The sequence below is a fragment of the Mustela erminea genome, chromosome Y (genome assembly GCF_009829155.1).
Source record: "Mustela erminea isolate mMusErm1 chromosome Y, mMusErm1.Pri, whole genome shotgun sequence".
NCBI lineage: Eukaryota > Metazoa > Chordata > Mammalia > Carnivora > Mustelidae > Mustela > Mustela erminea.
The window spans coordinates 2,669,969-2,692,638 of NC_045636.1; the positions used below are offsets into that span (position 1 = coordinate 2,669,969).

The following is a 22,670-nucleotide window of genomic DNA, read 5'->3' on the forward strand; positions in this document are numbered from 1 at the left end:
GACTTACACTAAACTGTTGGCTATCTTGAGTCTTAGTATGCAGATCTGGACAACAGAGCTTGGATTTCTCAGCCTTCACAAGTTCATGTGAATGAAGCATGTTGATATCTCTCTCCTAAGGTGAGTAATAAAGAGTTGCACGGGGTCTGTCTTTTAACTAGAATAGGATTCATCATATCTATTTAGTCTGAATTTGAGAGGCCAATTACTCTTTTGGGTGTGTTACTCTGATCTGTTCGTTGGGTGGCCCAAGAAGTTGCTAGTTTTAGGAGAGCCCAGAGCAGCAGAAAGTATGCCAACAGTTCCAGACAGCCCTGCAAAGTGCTCTGCCATGTGAGACATACAATCTAGCAGATTCAATGGTGCTTAGTGGCAGCTAGAGATATTCTGGAGCCTTTGATAGGGTCATACACATGACCTGCAGCAGAGGCCCTTAGAATTCTTTTCAAAACCCTGCCATCCTTACTTCACGTTTGAGAACCAGCCTTTGGTCTATTACTGGGCATTAGCAGAGACTACCATATAGGCAGTGGACCGTGGAGTAACAATGCAATTTCACATGCCCATTATGAACTGGGAGTTATCTGACCCATTAGACCATAAAGGTGGGCATGGACAGCAACACTGTGTCATCGAATGGAAGTGGTACACCTGAGATCTGGCCCAAAGAAGTTGTAAAAGCACAAGGAAATTAGATGACTTTATGGCTCAAATGCCTGTGATCCCCACTCCTGCTACACTATATTTTATTCTCAACCTGAACTGCTGGCCTCTGGGGGTTTCTATGATCAGTTGACTGAGAAAAACTCGGGCCTGGTTTCAGATAGTTCTGCACTATAGGTAGACACCACCTAAAAGCAGACAGCTGCAACAGCACAGCTGCTCTCTGGACAGGGGATGAAAGAAAATCCTCCAGAGGGCAGAATGTTGAACAGTCCTGGCAGAGGTTTGGGTGGTAATCTCCACCAACCAAATGGTACCAATGGAGAAGACACAGATGTGGACATGCCACCAGAACTCTGCCTTCTGCTATTTGAAGAAAGTATGTGCCTTGCATTACTTGTAGGGACAGCTGGGAAACTCCTGCTGTCAGGAGTTTCAGAAGACGCCCCTCAGTCTCAGAAGCAAGCTCTCTCCTCAATGGTAGGAGGCCTGAAGGCTTTTGAGGAAAAGAACAAGGAGTCCTAGGGTAAAGGGAGCAGGGGTGAAGCAAGAAGGAACCTTTGTTCTGTGGATGTGCTCTGCCAAATTAATTTCATTAGTAAGTGTATAATATATCTTAAGGCACTGGCATCACAGTCCAGGAGCGCTCTGTGAGTTATTCATGGAACTCATGAGTAACTCATGGAACTCGTGGTACTCATTTTGTGGACAGTATCAATGCATCAAGTCAGGTGGGATGGGACCACATTCTCATAGGAAAAAAGAAGTTTAGAGTAGCTAACATACCTTCAAAAATAACAGTATTTATAGGTACAACATGTACCATATGCAACCTTAAAGACAGTAAATGCCTTAATCCTTCATAACAATCCTTTAATCCTTTTTTTTTTTCACAAAACAATTAAAGAATGTGAGAACATAATATAAGACAAGGCTTAGTATTCAGACCAGAGTCTGGGTCCAGAATGCCTACTATATCTCAAAATAGTATGGCAGGTAATTGGAGGTAGCAAAGATAGGATTAGAAAGTGAGTGAAATTTAACATAGGATAAAGGCAGACCTGCTCTGTAGCCTAAAACAGGCTCTTTTTTTTCTTGAGGACATAAGACAGGAGGAAAAGGAATCAAACCTCTTATTTATTAGATGAGCAGCAATTAATCTTCTGTCTCATAACCTTGGATTTGGGATGCATTCCCTGTTTCTGGGATGGGACTGAACTCTTTGAATTATGACCTGAACAAAGGTATCGGTAGCCCATCATTTCCCAGGGGAAACAAGCCATGAACCATTGCCAAACCAGGACATGCCAACCTGCGTTAAGTCTTTATTAACAATTCCAATTCTAAAGAGTAGAAAGCAACCACAAAAAAAAGTTCTCAAAAGGATGTAAAGTTTATGTGCCTATCCAGGCACATATTTTGGCACAACTCGACAGGATCTGAAAGTAAACTGTTTGGGGTCTGGGGAGTCAGCGGATGGTGTAGCGTACATAGGGAACCTCGACATCCTCGCCAGTATCATCGTTGCAGCACAGCTCAAGCACCAGTGCCCGCACATGGTGGCCCAGCTTTCGTTTCGACACATGACTCACAATTTCTGTCATCCTGGGAAGAGAGAGGAGAGGGTCAGGGACATAACAAGGGAAGAGAGGCATATGGCATTAAAGAAGGTAGGGAAAGCCATGAACATAAGCAGTAAGGTTTTCCACCCCTCACAGGGCCTTCCTTAGTCTGCCCAGTGGCCAACTCACGGCTGATCCAACCGTTCCTTGAGTTTGGTAGCTGGCATGAAAAAGGAGTACAACATGGATACACCTTGGGACAGCATGGTAATCTCTAATTTGTGCTCTGTCTGGAGAGGGTGGGAAGGACAGACAGACAATTGTGTCATAGAAAAGGAGAATACAATCACCACCCCTAGGGGAAGTGAGTGTAGAAAACCTCACCTTAAAGTAGTCAAGGAACTGCTTGAGAGTCATCTCTTTACCATTAGGCTGTATCCCCTGTACTTCAAAGCGATCCCACAATGTCCACTCTTGGTTATAGTACTGTAGGACAAAACACAGGGGAGTGGAATATGGGTAACCCAGATGATCCTAGCCTAACCACTCGACTTGACTTAAGACAGAACAATCGTAACCTCCTTTTGTCCTAACCCTCCTGGGGCCCCATATCATTGTGTGCAAGCGATATTTTTATATTGACCTATGTGTCTACACAATAAGGCAAACCTGGTATCTTCTTCACACACCTTCCACTTCCACTACCTTCCTATTTAATATCGTCTAACTATCCTGAGCTTCCCATTACTTCTCAAAGATGCCAGTCACATTTGTACTTGGCACAATGCAAAAACTATATAATGAATGGACAAATGGTATACAAAGAGTATGGCACCCAAACATACAACGAGCACCATCTGCTATGAGTCAGTTGTCCAGAGATACAGACACACTAACATGTACCCACTACACACAGCCTCATGCACTAATGGGCAAAACCAAAGGTTTTCATATAAGCAGGCCCCTACCTGGTGCCGAGGTGGGGCAAGGGGTTCAGAGAAGCTGAAGAAGGGCAGGGCCAAGTTCATAAAGCTGTTCTTGTAAGATTTAAGCTGCCGGTATCCCTGCACCACTTTATATAGCTCCAGACACACGAGGCCAACTATAGCTGCTGTAGTTGTGGCAATTGCAGGGATGATCTTCCCTGCAATCAGCTTGCTCTGCCAGAGAGAAGATGACCAGCAGAGGCCATCATTAGAGAGGTTCAGGGTCTTCAGAGGAGGACAAATATGGGAAACTCACCCTTGGGAAAGGGTGAAAGCTTAAGCTCTATACATCATTACCTTATGCCGATCTGCCGGGGGAATATTATAATTTTCTGCTCGGAGGTTGGATGCAGCCACAATGAAATCCATATGAAAGTTGGTATTATCATCCTGTTGTGAATGAGAAGAGAGGACCGGTATGGAAGAGGGATTTAGAGGAAAACAAGGCTTCTTGGCTACTCAGGATTCAACTATATTTGTACCTCAATTACATTGCAGACCAGCCAAAGAATCTGGCAGTCCTAATCCCAAGAAGCCTATGGTGTCTCAGCCCCTACTCCTACTGTGTTGAGGGTCCCAACCCTCCCCAGCACCTTTTCAAAGTTGATAGGGTACATCTTGAACCCAGGGAGCTTCTCTGGGCTGGGAAGCATGGCTCTGACCTCCTGTAGGCGGCTATCATCTGTACGAAGAGAGGGGCTTGTTAGTCCTTTAAATTCCAGGCCAGGGTATGAGGAGAAAGGAGGAGACTAGACTGGGGCAGAGATTTCAGACAGATCAAGGACCTGAGTAGGAGACACACTGTGGGAAAGAGCTGCGGGAGCAGGGAAACATGGAGCATAAAATACCGCACACAAGAAAGAAAGATGTAGACAGGAGTAGGACCATAAAGAGAGATATAAATGGAGATGTTGAACAAAGTTAATAGCAATATTAATGAATGTAGACAGTAACACTATTCAGAACAGGTAAGAGGCAGAAGCAGTCCAAGGGTCCATTCACCAATGGAAGGTTAAAGAAGTTGCGTGTCCGCAAAACGAGGTATTTCTTAGCTATCAAAGAATGGAATCTTGCCATTTGCAAGGGCATGGATACAGCCAGAGTGTATTATAGTTAGGGGCAGAAAGATGACTACTTCACAATTCCACGTACATGAGATATGTATCTATAAGAATCCAACTTCATAGACTCAGAAGACAGAGCAGTGGTTGCCAGAGCCTGGGCAGGAGACTGGGGAGTTATTTCAGTGTGGACAGAATTTCTTATGTGAAAGGTGAGAAAGTCCTAGAGATTTTTCACAACAGTGTTGATATATTGAGTGCTGCTAAACAGAACACTGAAAAATGGGTAACACTGGGGACTCAAGGGTGGCTCCATTGGTTAGGTGTCTGCTTTTGGCTCAGAGTCCTGGGATCAAGCCCCACAGGAACCTCCTTCTCCCTCCCCCTTCTCTGCTACTCCCCCTGCTGAACATGTGCATGCTCTCTCTCTGCCAAATAAATAAATTAAATCTTTTTTTCCTTTTTAAAGCGATTAACACTGTAAATCTTAGGTATTTCTATTTTAATTTTAAACAAATGTGGGCTATGATACAAAGATAGGAGATTTTAAAGAGTGCCACAGACAGAAATAGAGAGATGTGGATGAGACAGACAGGAAAACATGACAGAAATAGAGGGGAAGAAAATACAAGAAGCAACCATGGGGAAAAACAGGAAGAGGAGAGAAATGTGGACAGGATAAAATAAAAAATAGTAAGACGAATAAGAATAGCAGAGATAACAATTACACATGGAGGATGAGCTAGGAAGAAATACACACAGCATTGACAACTCTAGAGATACACAAAGAAACATACAGAGAGGATCAAGAGAGATTAAGTATTTGGAAAAGAACAGGATGGGGACAGATATACAGAGGGAAAAGTGGAAAGATACATACAGGAAATATACAAAGTAGAGGGGGACTTAGAGAGAATCGGACAGATAGAGGGAGATGGAAGCTGGGAGTTGGAAGGCAGTTACAGATGGTTAGATGTGGAGGAAGACCTTGAGAGGAAATGAAGACAGACATGGAGGTCAATATATACATTGAACATGCATACAGGAGGAATTTGAGGATATGGATGGGGATATCAAGAAGGAACTGACCCAGGGAAGAAATCAAGGCAAACTATTCTCCATAGTCTGTAAAACAGAGGAAGAAGAAAATGGAGGAAAGAACAAAAATGCAAACACACACACAGAAAGAAGATGTACAATTGATTCTGAGAGCCAGAATGGGAACAAGAAAAATGAGAAGAGAAAGGAGGAATACATGAAAGAATTTACCTTAACCACCCATCTTAACACTGGAGGAAACAAAGACCACAGGAAAGCATGGGTAAAACTCAGGCTTGGGAACTCAGGGTAGAGAAACCAGGACAACTAGTTAGAAGCACGGACATAAGATAAATGGAATGGTGCTCTGAGCCAATTGGATTAAGCACCCTCACCAGCAGAGGCACTGGCATTTTGAAGTTCCCTGTCAGAGATGTGGATCTTGACAGCAGACTTGGGGGTGAATTCAGGGATGTCCACAGACTGTAGAAGTATGGCCACAGCAGCTCGATCCTGAGACCCCATCAGCCCATAGGTCTGGGCAAAGAGATTGGCAGCAGCCATCACATAATCCAGATGCAGGGGCTAAAAGGCAAGATACGGACTAGTGAGCAGATCAGTCCTCACCCTGGAACCTCAGGCCTTCTTCTCAGCCACCACTTTCCACCTGATCCCAGGATACCCTAAGGGGTGACTTACATTGTTGACATCAAAGATAAGTGGGTGTGGACAACGTTTGGGCCCAGACCAGAATAGGGTTCCAGAGCTTGTAAGCTAAGAAGATAGAAAGGGTTTGAGGGAGCAGGGCCTGAGAAGAGACAATCCTGACTCCTCATCTAAGACCTAGACGTCCCAACTCACTATCCCTGGTCATTCACTATATATATTTTTACTTTTACATATATACATATATATATATGGGAACATATATATATGTTTGTATAGATACTAACATATATATATGTTTGTATAGATACTATACATATGTATAGATACTAAATATATATATATAAAAGATACTGATAAATATTAATATTTTTATCAGAATCTTAAGAATTTTCAGGTATTATATCAACTTCAATAACTTAGTAAATACAAATTAATCCCCCAAACCTCCCAAGAATTAGGTCATCTTTATTCACAGATGAGGATATTAAGATGCCAAAACAAAATACATCACGGGCTCTAAGGTCAAATAAAGTCGGAAAGTGAACCGTTGTACTCTCTCTCTCTTTTAATGAATTAATTATTTATTTATTTTGAGGGGCAGGGCAGTGGGAGATGGAGAAACAGTCTTAGGCTAAGTGAAATAAGTCAAACAGAGAAAGACAATTATCACATGGTTTCACTTATATGTGGAACATAAGGAATAGCATGGATGACATGAGGAGGAGAAGGAAGGGAAAAAGGAAGGGGGGAAATCAGAGAAGGAGATGAACCATGAGGCACTGTGGACTCTGTGAAACAAACTGAGGTTTGTGGTGGGTGATGGGTATTACGGAAGGAATGCACTGCATGGAGCACTGGGTGTTATATGCAAACAATCAGGCATCAGTACATCAAAAACTAATGATGTACTGTACGGTGACTAACATAATCAAAAAAAGTTAAAATAAATAAATAAAATCTTTAAAAAATTGTAAAACTTAACACCCAAACAACAAATAACCTAATTAAAAAATGGGCAGAACACACGAATAGATACTTTTCCAAAAAAAACATACAGACGGCCAACAGACACATGAAAAGATGTTCAACACCAGTCATCATCAGGGAAATGCAAATCAAAACTACAATGAGATATCATCTCACATCCATCAAAATGGCTAAAATCAACTACATAAGAAACAACAACTGTTGGTAAAGATGTGGAGAAAAAGGAACAATCAGGCACTGTTGACGGAAATGCAAAGTGGTGCCACCACTGAGGAAAACTGTATGGAACTTCCTCAGAAAGTTAATAAGGGAACTACCCCATAATCTAGCAATTGCACTACTGGGTATTTACCCGAAGAATACAAAAATACTAATTCACACAACATACATAACAACATACATACATACATACAAACATACTAATACATATTAGTATTATTACGTATACATATTAGTATAATACTAATACTAATACATACAAATACTAATACTAATACTAAATCACAGCATTATCTACAATAGCCAAATTACTGAAACAGCCCAAGAGTCATTTAATGATAACTTCATAGATAGAAGATATGGTATATGTTTACAAGAGAATATTACTTGGCCATAAAAAGGAATGAAATCATGTCATTGGCAATGGCATGCAGAGAGCTAGAGACTGTTAGGCTAATTGAATAAGTCAGAGAAAGACAAATACCATATGATTTCACACATATGTAGAATTTAGCAGATAAGCAAAGTGGGTAAAAAGAGAGAGATGACCAAAAAAAAAGACTCAACTTAGAGAACAAACTAATGGTTACCAGGGGCAATGGGGGCGGGGTGGGTAAAACAGGACATGGGGATAAAGGAGTGCATTTGTGATGAGTAGTGCGTATCATGTGGAAGAGTTGAATTACTCACTATATTGTGCTCTTGAAACTAATACCACACTTTATGGTATAAATAACGGGAATTAAATAAAAACTTAAAGATTTATTCATTTGAGAGTGGGGAGAGGCAGAGGGAGAAACTTTTTCTTTTTTAAGATTTTGAGTGAGAGAGAAAACATAAGCAGGGGGAGTGACAGTGTGCGTGTAGGTTGAGGAGGACTCCCCACGGAGCAGGGAGCCTCATGCAGAACTCCATTCCAGGACCCTGAGATCATGACCTGAGCTGCAGGCAAACACTTAACCAACTGAGCCACCCAGGTATCCCAAAGCACTGACTCAATTTTTCTTGAGGTCTTATAAAATGGTCTTGGTGTGCCTGCCATAGCTGAATTAGCTACAACAAGAGCTCTCAGAACACTACCTGCTTCTAGAAAATACATTCTGCCAAATGAACTCAGCAAGTATGTAATACCTCGTCAGGTGGAAAGTTGTGCAAAAGCTGGCAAATGTTGTTGGAGTACTGAGTGTGCCAGTGGTGGTAAGCCCAGGTCACACAGTCAGCCCAGGTCTGTGGCCGCTGTAGCACCAAGCTACGCTGCACGGCCTCCAGCATTTCCAGTGGTTGGGTGCCTGCCAGGCGCAGTGTCCGTTCCACAAACTTGGAGTCTCTGACAGGAATCACAGCAAAAATGGGCAAAATTACACAGAGGCCATAGGAGAGGGCTTAACTACATGGAGAGCTGATCCTGACTCTCCAGTGGCAGAAGGCCCATGCATTCATTAATTGATTCAGAACATGTGGCTGGTGCTGAGCCATAGAGTGGTTACGGTATGCTTGACTAGGCAGAGAAGTGAGAGAACATTTGGACAGGATTACTCACGTGAGATACTGGTTGACATTCTCTGCTGGGTGCTTAAAGAGACCTTCAAACTCATCCCGAGCCCACTGCAGACAAAGCAAAGAGATTACATGGGACTGAAATGCAAAGTGGGCTTTTGTTGGCACTACACTGGGTAGCTCAGTCAGTTGAGCATCTGCCTTTGGCTCAGGTCAAGATACCAGAGTTCTGTGATCAAGTCCCATACCAGGTTCTCTGCTCAGTGGGGAGGTTGTTTCTCCCTCTGCCTGCTCTCTCTCTCTGACCAAAAAAAAAATAAGTAAAATACATATATAAAAAATATATATATATTAAAAAAAGACAGACTATCAGTGAATGAAGCAACTGGGAACAACATGGCGACCACAGAGAACAAAAGAAGAAACCCCTTAAAAGGGGCTCCTCAAACTTCCAACACATACCATCCCAATTTGAAAACCAATGACCTTGATCTGGGCAGTGGTTACACAAATATATATACATATCTTATTCTTAAGCTAGGTATACCCTAATCCAGATGTGGTATGTTTCAAGAAGAAAGAACAGAGCTCTCACCAAAAACAAAACATGAATGATCCATACAGGTCAAGGGGACTGGACAGAGAATAAGATACAAGTTTTGCTCTCTGCAAATTATAAGGTCAGTAAATACAGTCCCTGGTGAAGTGATCTGGAATCTAGAGGTCCAGGTTCAAAGGCCGGCTCAGCCACAGTGCTGTGGCATACAAGGTAATGCCTTTATCTATGTATCCTTATTCTGAAAATGTATTCTGTAAATGAAATATCTGTAACTCATGGGTTGATATGTTGAAATGACCATAGACATACGTATGTAAAGCTTACTTAGTGTCAAGCACTCTTTAAATGGTAAATACTTTACAAAGCCTTGAGAGAAGTACTTCTCTCCTCCTATTGTACACATAAGGAATCTGAGATGTGAGGAGGTTCAGTTCAAGAGTCACATACTGAATTTATTTTAAGAGCAGTTTTATAGTCCTTCTGCATATGTGGCATGGCAATAGAGTAATTATCTAATAAAGGTTACAAGTATGGACACACCCACACGTATATGTCTGTAAACATACACATGTGTGTACATCTACATATGCATATATACATGGTGAGATGGAGACACATTTACCCTGTGCTGTATTTATCAGTTTAAATACATCCATTTGGTAACTGCTGGGATGGAAGCAAGTAGTTCAAACTGTGTTCTGTTTCTGCTTAGCTTCCTCATACTCCCGTACTCTAAAATATGGTCTTTAAGGACGGCATTAAGAAGCATGATACCAAATTAATACATAATACAGTGGTCATCCTTGAGTTCAAAGAACACTGGAATTTGAGTTATGTGCTGGGTATTGGTTAAGTAGGTATGTTTACTTTGTCCATTTAGATGATATGTATACCACTGTGTACACTGTGATAATTCTCTGCCTATAACATAGAATTATCCTGAGATGCCAATTCTTAAACAATTGAATTAACCAATTCTTAACCAATTCTTTAGTGCAACAGTTAGGTAAATCCAAATATGGGCTAAATATTACAAGTAATTAAATAACTAGCAGAGATAATGCTAAGAAATTAATGTTTTAGCTGGAATATAATCTTCTATATATATATTATAATCTTTTATAAGGAATATAATCTTCTATATATAGATATATATATATTATAATCTTATAAGCTCACATCTTCATTTCTCATACATAAGTTAAATAAATACATTACATATTATATGAATATCCATCTCTGTGTTTACAAACTAAATATTTTTAAGTTAAAAGAAATGAATCATTTAGTAAAGCTTAGACTTTAGTAAAGCCTAGACTTCTAAAGAGACTTGAAGAAAAGGTACATGTTAACGAACTTCCATCACCTGAATGATAAGTCTGGTGGCTGAGAGGCTGCCTAGGTGCCTGTCTCTTCTACCTCTCCCTCCCTCCAAAAGTGATCACCTGCAGTGTGTGTTCGATGGCATTGGGGAAGTTCTTCAGTGTGCAGATAGGGATGGACTTCTCAGGAGGGTCCTGGCTGGAGTTGTAGGACTCTGTCAGGAAGGGGATAACCACCTGCACGTTGCCCTTGGTGCCCAGTGTGCCTGACTCCAGCAGTGGTTTACGGTAGTACACACAGCGGCGGTCCACGTACATGCCTTGAGAAGACGACAGGGGGTGATAACATTAGGATACGACAGGAGAACAGATACACCCCCAAACAGACACCTATTACTCTGCCCTCGTCCTCACCCCCACCCCTAAACTCACGAGCATCCATATTGTCCAGGGCAGTGGCAATGCCATCAAGGTTCTGAAAGAAGCTGTCATCATAGATATGCTCTGTGTCAGGGCCAACACGATTCTGATGGCTCATTACCCGGATGTAAGGATTTATCTGGCGCACAGCTGCAACAGCTGTGTCAGATTTCATTTTCTGGGTAGAGATGGAGATGAGGCAGTCATTCATACATTCACCCAATAAACCGTTACAGAGTTGTTCTGACAACTGGTTTATCTAATGGTAGGCAAGATCTACACTCTGAGTTCAGGAGCCTCCCTGATTTAGCAGTAGTTTATGACAAATGTCACACGACTGAGGCTGTGGCAAACGCGCCTGATGGCTAGCAGAAAAGGAACCTTAGGAATTCCTAGGAAAACCCTAGGAATTTAAACTACATAAACCAAGTAGGAGACAATGCACCAGGTATCTGCAACATTTATTGCTTTTTGACTGAACAGCATCCCAGAGTTGGGATGCCATTACCCAAATAAAGCCAAGGTCCTTGTACAATTACAAACAGTATCCTCTGAAAGCCAAGTCAGGTCACATTCTTCTTTTGCTCAAAACCCTCCACTAGCTCTCACTTTCTCTTAGGGTATGAGTTGGCCCATGTTACTTCTATAACCTCATCTCCTACCATGGTCCCTTCTGAATGTCCACTCTGTTCCTTACACAATGAGTGATATTCCAACATCAGAATTTTGCTCAAGCTGTTGCCTTTACCCAATACACTCCTTCCTGAATAACCTTCTCATTCTCCTCTATCATCCAAGGAAGGAAATGCCACCCTTCCGCTGAGGACTTCCTTTATCACAGTGTAAACCACTCTCTATGGCCCTTCCCTCTCATCCTGGTTTTTCATGTTTCATTGTACCTTCTTAACACCAGCCATGTAGTTGGCTATTGTAAATTACTGTTCATTGCAATCATCCTCAAATATAAGGATCTTAAGAACAGCTGCTATGTTGGATTACAGCGACCAGTTTTTCCTGTATTAGGAATTTAAACTACCTCAAAAACTAATGACGTACTGTATAGTGACTAACATAATTTAAAAAAAATTAAACTGGTAAAATTTTGTTATTATTAGTTGATTTGAAAATGGAATGATTCCATTACATAGTATAAATATAAACATGAAAAATGTTTTCCAATACAAAAATGTCAGTCACAAAACCCAAATTATACGTACATATTTGCAAATGTTTTAAGTTATTTAATCTCTTAAGAGGCAGCTGGATTCTCTTCTCTACCACATTTAATCTGTTAAACGTTTCACACAATATTTTAATAGCATTTTAAAGAAATACTCAGTTTCACACAATATTTTAATAGCATTTTCAGATAATCATGGATACGAAAAAAAAAAATCAAAACCTGAGAAATAACGGTGTTTTAAAGTGTAGTTGCAAGGTAAGATCTTCAATCTATACCAGTATCTACTGGTTTTGCATTTTGAATGGATCCTTAGGTATTTATCTCTTTTGTACCATTCCGTACTTGTTCGTTTGAAAAAAAAAAAAAAAAGAAGTGTTTCTGAGTTAGAGACGCCTTCCTAAAGTAGCATGGAAATTTCTACTGACAAAGTAAGAGTAAAAAGGCAAATGATGTCTTGGTAGTCTTAAAACAATTATGACCTTGGGCACTTGATAAATTATGACCTTGGGGACTTGATAAAAAGTGTTGTGGACCTCCAGACTTTTCTCACTAGACAAGGGCAGAAAGTTCTTCTTTGCTATGTAATGTATTTCAAATATCTACGGCAGTGCAGAGTAGCAGGATGACAAAATGAAACAAAATCCTGAGTTAGGCAAAAATAACACAGAAGACTTTTCATATTGATCCTTCCATATACCTAGCTTCCATAGTCCTACATTAGCAGCTACCAAAGATATATAGAGAAAAAAAGAAAAAGTGGGGGTAGGTATAAAATGATAAATGACATGAAAAGACATGGTAAGTATTCAAATATCTTTGGAAAGAATGAGTGGTAGAAAAAGAGAGAGAAGAGAAAAGCAGAAAGATAGAGGCAAAAAGACCTAAGCTATTAAGCTTAAGGACAAGAAAGGAGAAAAGAGAGAGAAGCAGCTCATCCAGTTACCAGGTATACAGACTCACCGTGACATCCCAGGGCCGGAACAGAAACTGTCGGTTGAGATTGGACTTCTCAATGGTGTCCATGTCTGTAACAGTGATTGCCCCATTCTCCCCACAGCCTAGACCAATCATGGCAAAGTTCTTGAGGAGTTCACAGCCAATGGCCCCTGCACCCACCTGAAAGGTTACCAAGAAGAGAGACACAAAGTGTAAAAGCGAAGAAAAGAAACCTGTTAGTCCTCACTACCTCTGAAGATACAGAGAGGGTAAGGGGGTCCTGTATTACATATTCAAATCCTAGAGCCATAAACACCCACTGTCATCTAAGAAAGGAGGCCCCGGATGGGGGAATAAAGGCACATTATCAGGCTTTTCTGAGTATGAAGAAAATGGAGAAAGGGCAGAGATGAGGGCAAAAAACCCCACAAAATACAAAAAAAAAAAAAAAAAAAAAACCAATTAACTGCCTTAGTGAGGCAGGAGACTCTAGAAAAAATTGGCCAGAGGCAAGTCAAGATGATGTAGCTGGTGCCCCAAGGCATCACTCACCAAGAAGTAATTTTGCTTGCCCAGCTTCTCTTGCAGGTCTGAGCCAAATACAGCCACCTGCCCATCATAACGGCTCTGGCACTGTGTCATGTGAAGGGTGGAGGATCAGAAATGAGCTGCCATGCAGAGACCCAAAATAACACCTACCCATGGGGTCCCTTCACATACCGGGCGACATCTGTCCTCTGTGAGGGCGTGTCTGTCCTCAGGGAGACACTCAAGTGCATCAAAGTACAGCCACTGCATAATAGGTGTAAACTTCCCAGAGCAAGCCTGGGAAGGATGGTAAGAAATGGGAGGTCATCGGTGCTTAATAGGAATCTGACCCAGATGGACAGCCAGTAATGGACTCAGGAGGGCACCTGGCCTGTCCTCAGCTCTGCCCTTCTTTTAACCACACTGACCTTCATAACTTCCTGGGCAGCCAAGCCCCCAATAAAGGCGTTTATGGGTGCCAGATCCCCAGCAGCCACATATGCGAGTTTTCTAATGAGGTCCTCATCCAGGGGGTCCTGCTGCACCACTGGCAGGGCTCGGGCATTCACAGCCTGGGCTAAGGCCACCAGTGCTGTTGCATCCTCCTGGAAAGGCAAAGAGATCCAAGAAAGGACCAGTCAGGCCAATAGTGGGAATGAGACAGGGAGACAGTAGATGGGAGAGCAGGTGAAGCTTTGGGCCAAAGATGCAGGCGGGCTTGCCCACTCATCTACCTCATTGTGGGGCCGAGGAGACCGGCCATGCTGAGCACAGAAGCGGTGCAGGGCCTGGAAGCCAATGTGCAGCTGACCAGGGCGAGAAAACTTGGAAAAATCCGTTATCACAAAGTCTGGCTCTGCCAGTGAGACTAGCAAGGATTTCTGTGGAGAGTGGGATATCAGCACCAGAGACATGAAAATCCTAGAGCTGTAGAACCCTATAGCCCACCTCCACACATACTTACAAAGCTGATCTTCTTAGGTACTTTAACCTGACTGACAATGCCTCCCCGGGTGTACTCAGAGAAGCTAGAGGTGTCACAGATACTAAAGGTATAGGGACCTAAGGGAGGAAAAGAACAGAGTGTCTGTTACTTCAACAACCATTCCCCTTAGCCCCACCACAGAGAATCAATAGCACCATCAAAACAAGAATGAAAATTCCATCTTGACCCAGTCTACACTAAAACTAACTATTCAAAATACAACATGGAGGGCAAACAAACAAACACAAAATAAGTCAAGTAGCTTAATATGCATCTCACTGGAGTTCTGGGAAGTCCCAGAGGATGGGGAGGGTAGGAAAGGGGAGGGAAGAAGAAAGTGTAATATTTTGAAAAACTATGCCCAGTAATTTTCCAAACCTGATACCACTGTAAGCCCACAAATAATGTAGTTAAATAAACCCAAACAAAAGAAACTGGAGAAAAATGCACTAAGGTGCATTGTCATGGTCGCATATGTTGTTTATCGTTAGTGGTAGAGAAAATAAGCACATTACATACATAAGGAACAAGGAAAAGAATGAAAGCATACTTCTGGTGGAAAAACATGGAAGCAAAAAATACAGCAACATCTTTCAAAAGAAGAAAAAAAACCGTCAAATCAGAAATCGAAAGTCCACAAAAATGTCTTTCAAAAACATAGGCAAAGTAAAGAAAATTTAAATCACCGGCTAACTAAAAGAATTACCACCATCAAATCTCCTGAGTACAACAAATGGTAAAGGGCATCCCTCAGGTAGAAAGAAAACTATACTAGATGTAAAAACTGGATTTTAAAATAAAATAATTTTTTATTAGGCTATTAGGCTCAGACCTGTAAGAGAAGAGAAAATATAAAATGGATGAAAAGAAAAAACTTTTCTTAATTCCTTCAAGTCTCTCTCTCTTTTTCTAAGGTTTTATTTATTTGCCAGAGAGATCACAAGTAGGCAGAGAGGCAAGCAGAGAGAGAGAGGGGAAAGCAGAGAGTCCAATAGGGTCTCAATCCCAGGACTCTGAGATCATGACCTGAGCCGGAGGCTAAGCCACTGAGGCACCCAGGTGCCCCACAAGGGTCTTTAAACAAATAGGTTTTAAATCCAAGCAAAGGTAGTGAGAAGTTTATGACAGACATAACATATACATGGGGAATCACGAAATGGGAATATTGTGTTGTAAGGCTATTTTTTTTTCACATGAGGTGATAAAGTGTTACTTAGAGACTATACACTAAATATACATGAAGTTCTGTATTATAAATTCTAATGCAAACAAAGAGATACAGTGAACAACTAAGCAGGAAATATAATCAACACTAGTGGCATAAACTTCTGCCTCTATAGTTCAGCGCACATCTATTTGGTAAGGTCCCATGGACACATCTCTCCTAAGTGTTAGCTCAGGTTTTGAAAGGCATGTCTTCTTGGCCATTGATCTAATTCATGCTACAGTTATTTGTCAAATTTTGGCTTCTCGATCAGCCCATGGCACTCCCTTTGGTCCAGGCAGTCACTTCTTGTGCCCAGCCTTGACATACCCAGGACTTTAATCTCTATGGGGTAGGTGTCATTGAGTTCATTCATGCCCTGGACTTCTGTGAAGGAGACAAAGTCACCGCTCTCAAATCCATGCCGGGCCTCATCCAGGCAGGTGACAACACCTGGGCTATCCTAGTGGAAAGAAAAGTAAGCCTCAGGGGTAGGCTCAGGGTACCATGAGGAGACAGAGAGAATTACTGCTGCCCACCTGCCTGCCAGAACCCTTGGGGCTGATCTCCTTACCTTTGTAACCATAGATACCATAGCACTGAGAGGCCGCTCCCCATTGGAATCTGTAAGGATCATTTCCTCTCCAAAGTCACAGAACAACTGCCTGTAGGAGACAACAGGGCTAGAGCCTAAAACCCATGCATCCAGTAACTCCATGTGTCCTTCAAGATGCAGTGAGTAACTGCTAAACAAACTCAGTCCCTTACTGCTGGCAATCAGATGGCACTCATGCCAAATAAGGAGAGCTAAATTTACAGAATCAAAACCTAGGCTTGGGTTGGCTGGGAGTAGTATGAGTTCAGTGGGAGCAAAAGGATCTTGCCTGGGCCTGGCAGGTGCTTGGGAGAAAGTGAGAGGCAGGCACTCACCCAAACAGGCCACGTGTGTCTGCCACGACCAGCTTGATTCCATGGCTATGGCAGAACTCACCCACCTGCAGCTGGTCCTCCAAGGGAGTGTTGGTAAGGACCACCACCTATACAGAGAAGGAGGCTCATACACAAGGCTTGGAAGTGGGGTGCAGGAGTGTTACAAAAATAAAGGAGAAACGCAGACTGGGGTGGGTGAAGTGTCATGCAGTCCAGCACTGGTGGGGTGTCAGGATTTAAACTTTGCTGACTCAGTCTTCTATTTATAAAGTATCTATCTGTGTCTCGCTCAGTGAGAGCAAGCTCACTGATGGGAAACAGGAATCCCCAGACTCAGATAAGAAAGGTAAAGAGGTCCTGAAAAGACCAAAAAACTCTTTTATTTGACAAACACAAAACCCTGCCTTCCCACCGCCTAACAGTAGCAGGGGAGACAGAAATGAATCATACTCTGGTCCCAAAGTCTGAGTTTATGCGCCCCCATATTCCACTCTCACTTGCTTCAATTAAAAATTAAATAAAACACTTGCTCAGATCTGGTCTGTGGGGATTTGTGTCTGTTGTTCCCTAGTCCTATACCAGGAATTCCACTACCCCTCTCCTCTGGGAAACCCTACACAAGTATATCAGTACCCACAGTCCCCTCTTTCCGGTCTAGCTGTTTAACAAACACACATTCGGAACACCCTTTGTGCCAACTGCTCTTCTAAGTATTTAACCATCACAAAAACTCTGAAGTCATTGTTGCTATTATTCCCATTCTCCAGATACAAAAATAAAGACAGATAAACTAAGTTTCTTGTTCACTGCCAGGCAACTGCAAGAGCGAGATACCCACCCATCAAGGTATTTTGCCTTCAGAGTTCAATGTTCACAAACACTGCATCACAGTATTTGGCCATTCCTTCCATTCTGAAAAGCTGTGAGCTCCCCCCAGGACAGTGTCCAGGATCTAATTCCTGCCTACATCCCTGAGGCTCCCCCCATGAAACCTAAACACTGGGATAGCCTATTTAGTAAATCCTCAATAGACCAAGCAGAAACAGAATCTGACAAAATTAGGCAAGAAGCACGATGCAGCAAGGTACCTGGAAACTACTAAGGAATTCCTCAGTGAGGGCCCCAGTATAGGTGGTGACTGGCACATAGCTGTTGAGCTCAGCAAGGCGGGGCTGTGAGACCTCAGCCCGGTTTTTACCAATGTCCTCTTCCCTCAGGTAGAACTACAGCAGGGTATAGGAAGAGAAGTAAATGCAAAACTCAAGGGGGAGGGTGGTATCTTGGCAAAGGTAGTAAAGGAGCCAGGAAGAGTTAGGTACCTGGGACGAGAGGTCAGCCCATTGGGCAGTGCCCTGGTCATGCAGGATGACAGCTTTGACCCCACCAAGGATGAGATTCTTGGCAATTTCCACCCCTAGGCCCCGGAGGCCTGATACCAATACACTGGATGTCTGGAGATGCTTCATTGCCTCATGGCCAAGCACATACCTGCCAGGTCGGGGGAGAGTCTGGGTCAGGACTTGACCCACTCAACACCATCTTTTCTGTGTCCTTTCCCACGCCACATCCCCATACTTAGCCAGACTTACAGCTGTCGGGAGTAAAGACCCTCATCTATGTCTGTTTCACTCTCTTTTTTTGGCATTCCCTAGGAATGAAGAGGGGAAAAAAAAAAATGTTCCATGGCTTAACTAGAAAGGAGCTTAAATAGTTAACAAACTGCACTCTCTTACCAACCACCTGCACCCCACCTATGAGTCTTTAAGGAGCAGATACTCACGTTGGTTGGTCCCGAGGGCACTTTAAACATTACTGAACAGGCAGAAGAGCAGTCAGAACTCGGTTTGGGATCAGACCCAGGCACACAGCATTTCTTGGCTAGTGGCGAGCTGGACATCTGAAAGAAAGGGCAAGAGGTGAGCCCTCTGTGGTGGGTAGCCTTTCTTGTTGGTGGCAAGTTTGGAGGAGGGAAGGCCTTAACTACCAGCAGCCCTTTGTAAATAAGAGAAAGGTAAAGAAGACCTGCTATGTGTTTGGGCTGCTTTGAGGAAGTGAAAATGTGAGGCAAGCTCAGATGCAGGTGCAGGGTGGTTGGTAAGAGAGTGCCAGTTTTAACTTTTAAGTTCCATTCCTGCTAACCCCCAGTATGCCTCCCTCACTCCCCATTCCAAGGGAATGCCAAAAAAAAAAAAAGAAAGGAAGGAAGGAAGGAAGAAAGAAAGAAAAGACGGTACAGGCCGAAAAGACTGAAAAGAGGCTAGCTAGAATCTGAAGTTGTCTGGTCAGTCAGTAACTCTGAGCATACAGAGTCAGTAGATGCTTGGAGAGCAATCTACTCTGGTGGAAATCATCGGGAAGGGGATATCTGATAATGGTAAGGGATCCCACGAAGCAGAAAGCAGAAGGTGAGGGCTCCTGAGGGAACACGCGAAAGGCTCTCAGGGCAGACTAAAATGTGTGACATGCAGTCAAGGGACACCGAGTGAAGCCGAAAATCTGACAGGGCAGCTGCTGACTTCTGAATTCACAGACAGGCCTAGGACGAGGCTGGGAAGACTTGTACCGGGCAGAGGCGGTTAGGACCAAAATCTATATGGGCAGATGCTTACGGGAGTGAAGGCAGCACTGGGAGAATCCTCTGATGGAGGACAGCTTTGCACAAACAGTTCCTGTGTGATGTTTGCCAGTGACGAGGCTCAGAGGGAAGATAGTTCAGGGTTATCTGGAAAGAATACTGGGGCCATAAAAAAAGGAGATTCTTCAAAAGTAGATACTAAAGGCTTGTCACTTAATGGCAATGTGGGGCCCAAAGTAGTTTCTGATGGATCATGCTAAGGTTTGAGGAGTTGGGGAGGGGGACATTAATTACAAATGCTGGGTCTAGAAGGGGATGCAGAAAGGAAGACGTCTTTAGGACTGGTTAGTAAAATCGAATGTTAAAACAAAGCCACACATATCTGAATAGAAACGCTGGATCCGGAGGATCTCTGACAGAAGGAACTGTAATCAGAGATGTGAGGAAGGAGTCTCTGACAGAGAGCCAGGCCTCGATGCTCTGCAGAGTCTCTTTTTTTTTTTTTTTTTTTGTTTAGCTTTGCAAGGGGACTGGAAAGACGAGGTCAGAAAGCGATGGGCTGTCTGAAAACAAATTGCTACAAAAACCTTTTCTGGGGGAAATGAAAGTCAAATAGAACTTCTGAGGGCGCGGTCTGGTCCCTTTGGAGGCTGAGAGAACTGCTGGTGGACTAATGGATAACTTTGGTTTAACCCTGAATGGCATATGTTCACTAGGTACTTTCGAACTGCTGCTGACTTTAGCCGCTATGTCTGCAAAGGAATGAGATTTGTGTCTGACCTGAAACTTAACTTAAAAGCTGGTACCGGGCCTCGGGAAACACTAGGTCCCATTTTTAAAAACAAATGTGGGCCCCGCCCCAGGATCAACCCATCCGCTGGCACAACAGAGACCCAGCTCAGGCCCTGGGAAAGTCCCCAGAAAATCATGCCCTCGGCGCGGGAGGCGCCTTCAAAGGCCCTTAGTTACCAGCACCGCTTCCACCGGTCGCCTCGGCGCCCACTCCTCCTGCAGCGGAAGCCAGGCCCAGCCGCCGCCCTCCTTTTCCAACTCCTCCGCCGCGGAGAGTCGCACTGTCACAGCGACTGACTGTAGGCTAGCGGAGAGTCGCACTGTCACAGCCTTCCCCGTCTCCTGGCAGTCCCTTCCACGAACGACGCCTCCTTCACCTCAACCGCCGAAACAAGATGGCAGCCGCTGAGCCCGAGGCTCAAAGGGGTCGTTTGGTTCTACTCCCGTCGCGCCTGATAGTGAATCACGTATGACGTCAGCAGCCTTTGTGCGACTCATTATGCCTGCTGCAGGCTGCAGGCAGGAGGAGCGCGACTCCGTCTGGTGGCTGCCTCCGGTAAAATGGGTATAAGTTAGGATACACATAATTCCGGCCTTGAAGAGCTCAGGGAAAAGAGCAAAGTTCACGTAAAGCGGCCGTGTTTTGCTCACGAATTATGCATGACACTGCCTAACGCAGAATTCAGATCAAGTCGGTGCTGAAAATTCGACCGAGCAGGCGGGCGAAAAACTGAAGCCGTGATAGAGGTTCCCACAATGACTCATAGGTTTTGAAGAGCTGTGAAATTCAAGACTAAAATTTCCAATCTGCTGTCAGAACAGGCCGATTTCCACTCCACCCCTTGAACTGCACACTTGACTACAGACCAGTGCCTCACTTTCCCCTTCTGAACAGCTGTGATAACAACATCCGTCACTTTAGCTCACTGTGAGTCATAACATTTGAAATAATACGCATATGAAAATATAATAAAATGAAAAGTGCGGTGTTACCTAAAAACTTTACATCATTGTCTTATATACCGTATACATGAAATGGTACTTTTGTGTTTTTTTATGTAAAACTTTTTTTTTTTTCATGCTCACAAATTATTATTTATGGTGAGGATGTACCCAGTCATCTCAGAAACCTTTGCTCCTAGGCATTGTATCATTGTAAGGCCTTGAAACACACTTTCTGAGGATACTGGAAAGCAAAGTGATCAATGTTATCAGTGTCCATTAAACAAGAAACACAGATACTAACTAGACCATCAAAGGCACCACGAAGTAACAAAACTCAAGGCACAAGATAAGTACACAATGCATTTCTGATGAATCATAAAAATGTCGTATTGACTGATTGCCACTAGATGACAAACCCTATATCGAAAATATATTTCCATTAAGGACCTCAGGGAAACATTTGATGAAATTAATCCCAAAAAACATCTGGCCCCAGGCTTTTTCCTGTGGAAATTTTGATTAACAAGGCAATCACTTTATCGGTCATAGGTCTATTCAAATTTTATATTTAAAAAAAAATAATTTCCAGTGGCTTGTGTTTCTCTAGTAATTTGGATATTTTATCTAGGTTAAGAAATTTGTGAACATATAAGGGTACCTATTATATTCTTTTAATATTTTTTGGTAAAGTCCTTATTCATTCTGGTTTTAGTAATTGAGTCCTCTCTATTTTTTTTCTTATTTAGTCTAACTAGTGTTTGTCAGTTCTGTTAATTTTTTTTATAGACCCAACTTTTGATTTTTTTTTTCATTTTCTCTGCTCTGTTTACTATCCTGTAATTTTTAATTCCATCTTAGTCTTTGTTATTCTCCTCTTTCTTTTTGTTTTGTAGTTATAACTTCTTTCTCCTAGTTTCTTGAGTTGTGAGATTAGGTAAGTGATTTGAGATCTTTTTTCCTCATGTAGGCATTTACAGCTGCATATTTCTTTCTGAATACTGCTTTTGTTGCACCCCATGCTGTTTTTCATATTTTCTTTTCATTTTCATTTATTTCAAGGTGTTTTCTAATTTCCCTGTGAATTCTTTTTTGACCCACTGAATATTTAAGGATGGTTGTTTAGTTACCACATGTATCTAAATTTCCAAACTTTCCCTCCATTACTGATTTCTAGATTCATTCCACTGTGGTCAGAGAACATATTTGCCATACTTTCAATCCATTTAAATTATTGAAAGTTGTGTATGACCTATCATATCATCCATCTGGGAAAATACTGAATGTACATTGAGTAGAATGTGTATTCTTTTTTAAATTAATTTTTAATTAATTATTATTATTATTTTATAAACATATAATGTATTTTTATCCCCAGGGGTACACGTCTGTGAATCGCCAGGTTTACACACTTCACAGCACTCACCATAGCACATACCCTCCCCAATGTCCATAACCCCACTTCCCTTTCTATACTCCCCCTCCCCCCAGCAACCCTCAGTTTGTTCTGTGAGATTAAGAGTCACTTATGGTTTGTCTCCCTCCTGATCCCATTTTGTTTCATTTAAAAATGTGTAATCTATTGTTGGTGATATGTTCTGTATATACCTGT

General features: G+C 42.5%; 1 protein-coding gene across 1 annotated transcript; it reads right to left on the reverse strand.

Annotated features, from left to right (window-relative positions):
* Positions 1 to 1,964: 1,964 nt before the first annotated feature.
* LOC116583925 (ubiquitin-like modifier-activating enzyme 1) lies at positions 1,965 to 20,629 on the reverse strand. Its single transcript, XM_032331955.1, has 26 exons — positions 20,499 to 20,629; positions 18,530 to 18,650; positions 18,339 to 18,397; positions 18,069 to 18,237; positions 17,838 to 17,972; positions 16,750 to 16,856; positions 16,394 to 16,484; positions 16,150 to 16,282; positions 14,595 to 14,692; positions 14,365 to 14,511; positions 14,059 to 14,235; positions 13,823 to 13,927; positions 13,655 to 13,735; positions 13,127 to 13,282; positions 10,996 to 11,161; positions 10,687 to 10,883; positions 8,726 to 8,790; positions 8,317 to 8,512; positions 6,010 to 6,084; positions 5,706 to 5,895; positions 3,805 to 3,893; positions 3,509 to 3,601; positions 3,194 to 3,385; positions 2,610 to 2,711; positions 2,415 to 2,515; positions 1,965 to 2,268 (listed from the first exon to the last, which is right to left on the reverse strand). Exons 1-26 carry the CDS (start codon positions 20,612 to 20,614, stop codon positions 2,133 to 2,135), a joined length of 3,297 nt encoding a protein of 1,098 aa, XP_032187846.1. The 5' UTR covers positions 20,615 to 20,629; the 3' UTR covers positions 1,965 to 2,132.
* Between the last annotated feature and the right edge of the window lie 2,041 nt (positions 20,630 to 22,670).